At 41.6% G+C, this 1,771-nt stretch overlaps 1 protein-coding gene across 1 annotated transcript; it reads left to right on the forward strand.

The window, feature by feature from the left end:
• Positions 1-272: 272 nt before the first annotated feature.
• NXPH2 (neurexophilin 2) lies at positions 273-1,025 on the forward strand (the record flags this gene model as incomplete). Its single annotated transcript, XM_010074422.1, has 1 exon — positions 273-1,025. A coding segment is annotated over one exon (753 nt), but the record flags the coding sequence as incomplete, so codon positions are not given.
• Positions 1,026-1,771: the final 746 nt, after the last annotated feature.

A 1,771-nucleotide genomic window follows, 5' to 3' on the forward strand; every position in this document is an offset into this window, starting at 1 on the left:
AATCTATGAGCAAAGGGTGTCTGTCCTCAGTCCTTGAACTGTCCAGAGATTTATCAATTTGTTCCTGTGGATGGCTGCCATTGAACTTTTTGCGCCTCCTGTAAGCTATTTTGAGGAAAATCCTTGAGCTTTCGTGGCGCTGCAGACATTACTCATGGCAGTAGTCCACGTGAGTGGACCGGTTCAGACCCTATTGGTGTAAAAATATTAATGGCTCCATTTGTATCTTGACAGTTTTCTTTTCACACTTTATACAATTCTTTCTTTCTGTTTTGAAACAGGTATTTTGTGACGCTGATCAAGTGGTACAAGCCGCAGACGTGCTGGACTGGGAAGACAAGGATGCTGCAGAGACACTGGTGGACAACGTGGTCCATTCCAGGATCATCAATCCTCTGCGCCTGTTCGTTAAGCCATCTCCAGTACTGAAACATGGCCAGGTATCCTACTCAGACAGCATAGAAAACTTTTGGGATTGGTTGTCCAACATCACGGAGGTTCAGGAATCTCTCGCACGAACTAAACGCAGACCTATAGTAAAAACTGGGAAATTCAAGAAAATGTTTGGATGGGGCGACTTCCACTCTAACATCAAAACTGTTAAGCTGAACCTCCTGATCACAGGCAAAATCGTCGATCACGGCAATGGGACCTTCAGCGTTTATTTCCGACATAATTCCACAGGTCTGGGAAATGTTTCTGTAAGCCTGGTGCCACCTTCCAAGGTGGTCGAGTTTGAATCTTCTCCACAGTCAACGCTGGAGACGAAGGAATCCAAGTCCTTCAATTGCCGAATTGAGTACGAAAAAACAGACCGTGCGAAAAAAACTGCCTTGTGCAATTTTGACCCTTCAAAGATCTGCTATCAAGAGCAGACTCAAAGCCATGTCTCCTGGTTGTGTTCCAAACCGTTTAAAGTCATCTGCATTTACATTGCTTTTTACAGCGTCGATTACAAACTGGTGCAAAAGGTCTGCCCCGATTACAACTACCACAGCGAGACTCCGTACCTGTCCTCCGGCTGATACCACCGTGGGTAACTGTAGAGATACAGCATCAGTTGTAAAAATAAGCATTTCCATTAACCTTTTGGAGAAGAATATGTTTTCCTATCAGGTTAAGAAGTCTTTTAAAACTGTAGCTGTAGTTGTGCTGTATCGTAAATAATCCAACTAATTATGTAACAATCATTTTCATTTCAGACCATTGCATTTTAGTGCTCTCCTCGTTAATAAGGGACCTAGCAGGAATATACATTAAAAAAAATCAAACAAAATTTATGTCTGTAACGAACATTGATCTTGAAAATCGGTTTTTTAAATTAGACTCGATAGCAGAGAAGTTGTCTTTTACTTGAAATGGAAAACACATAATAGGAAATGATCCTGTTTCTTGTTGGGAACTTTAGAAGATGACAACGCAAAGAACAAACGATGAAACAGATTCCCAGCCGATTATATACAAAATCCAAATAAACAGCTCTCCCAGTAATTTCATAAAGAATGTTACACACGCAGGGCTCAAGGAGTCCAGTCCAAATACTAAGAGAAAGTGCTATTTCTAGGACAAAAAAATGAAAGGAATCTGCATTTCTACGAGTTGTAGTAGTTGTATGTATTCGCTGAAGTGAAGAGTGAGTAGTTCTTCCTTCAGACTTCTTACCTGTGGATATGCAATGATGTCATTAGACACTGACGAGCTTTAGTTCAGTAGACCCACCAGGTGTGCAGGTTTGGGGGACATTTCTTCCTTCCATGGTCACCATTGGTTT

The sequence above is a fragment of the Pterocles gutturalis genome, unplaced genomic scaffold (genome assembly GCF_000699245.1).
Source record: "Pterocles gutturalis isolate BGI_N339 unplaced genomic scaffold, ASM69924v1 scaffold19487, whole genome shotgun sequence".
Classification (NCBI taxonomy): domain Eukaryota; kingdom Metazoa; phylum Chordata; class Aves; order Pterocliformes; family Pteroclidae; genus Pterocles; species Pterocles gutturalis.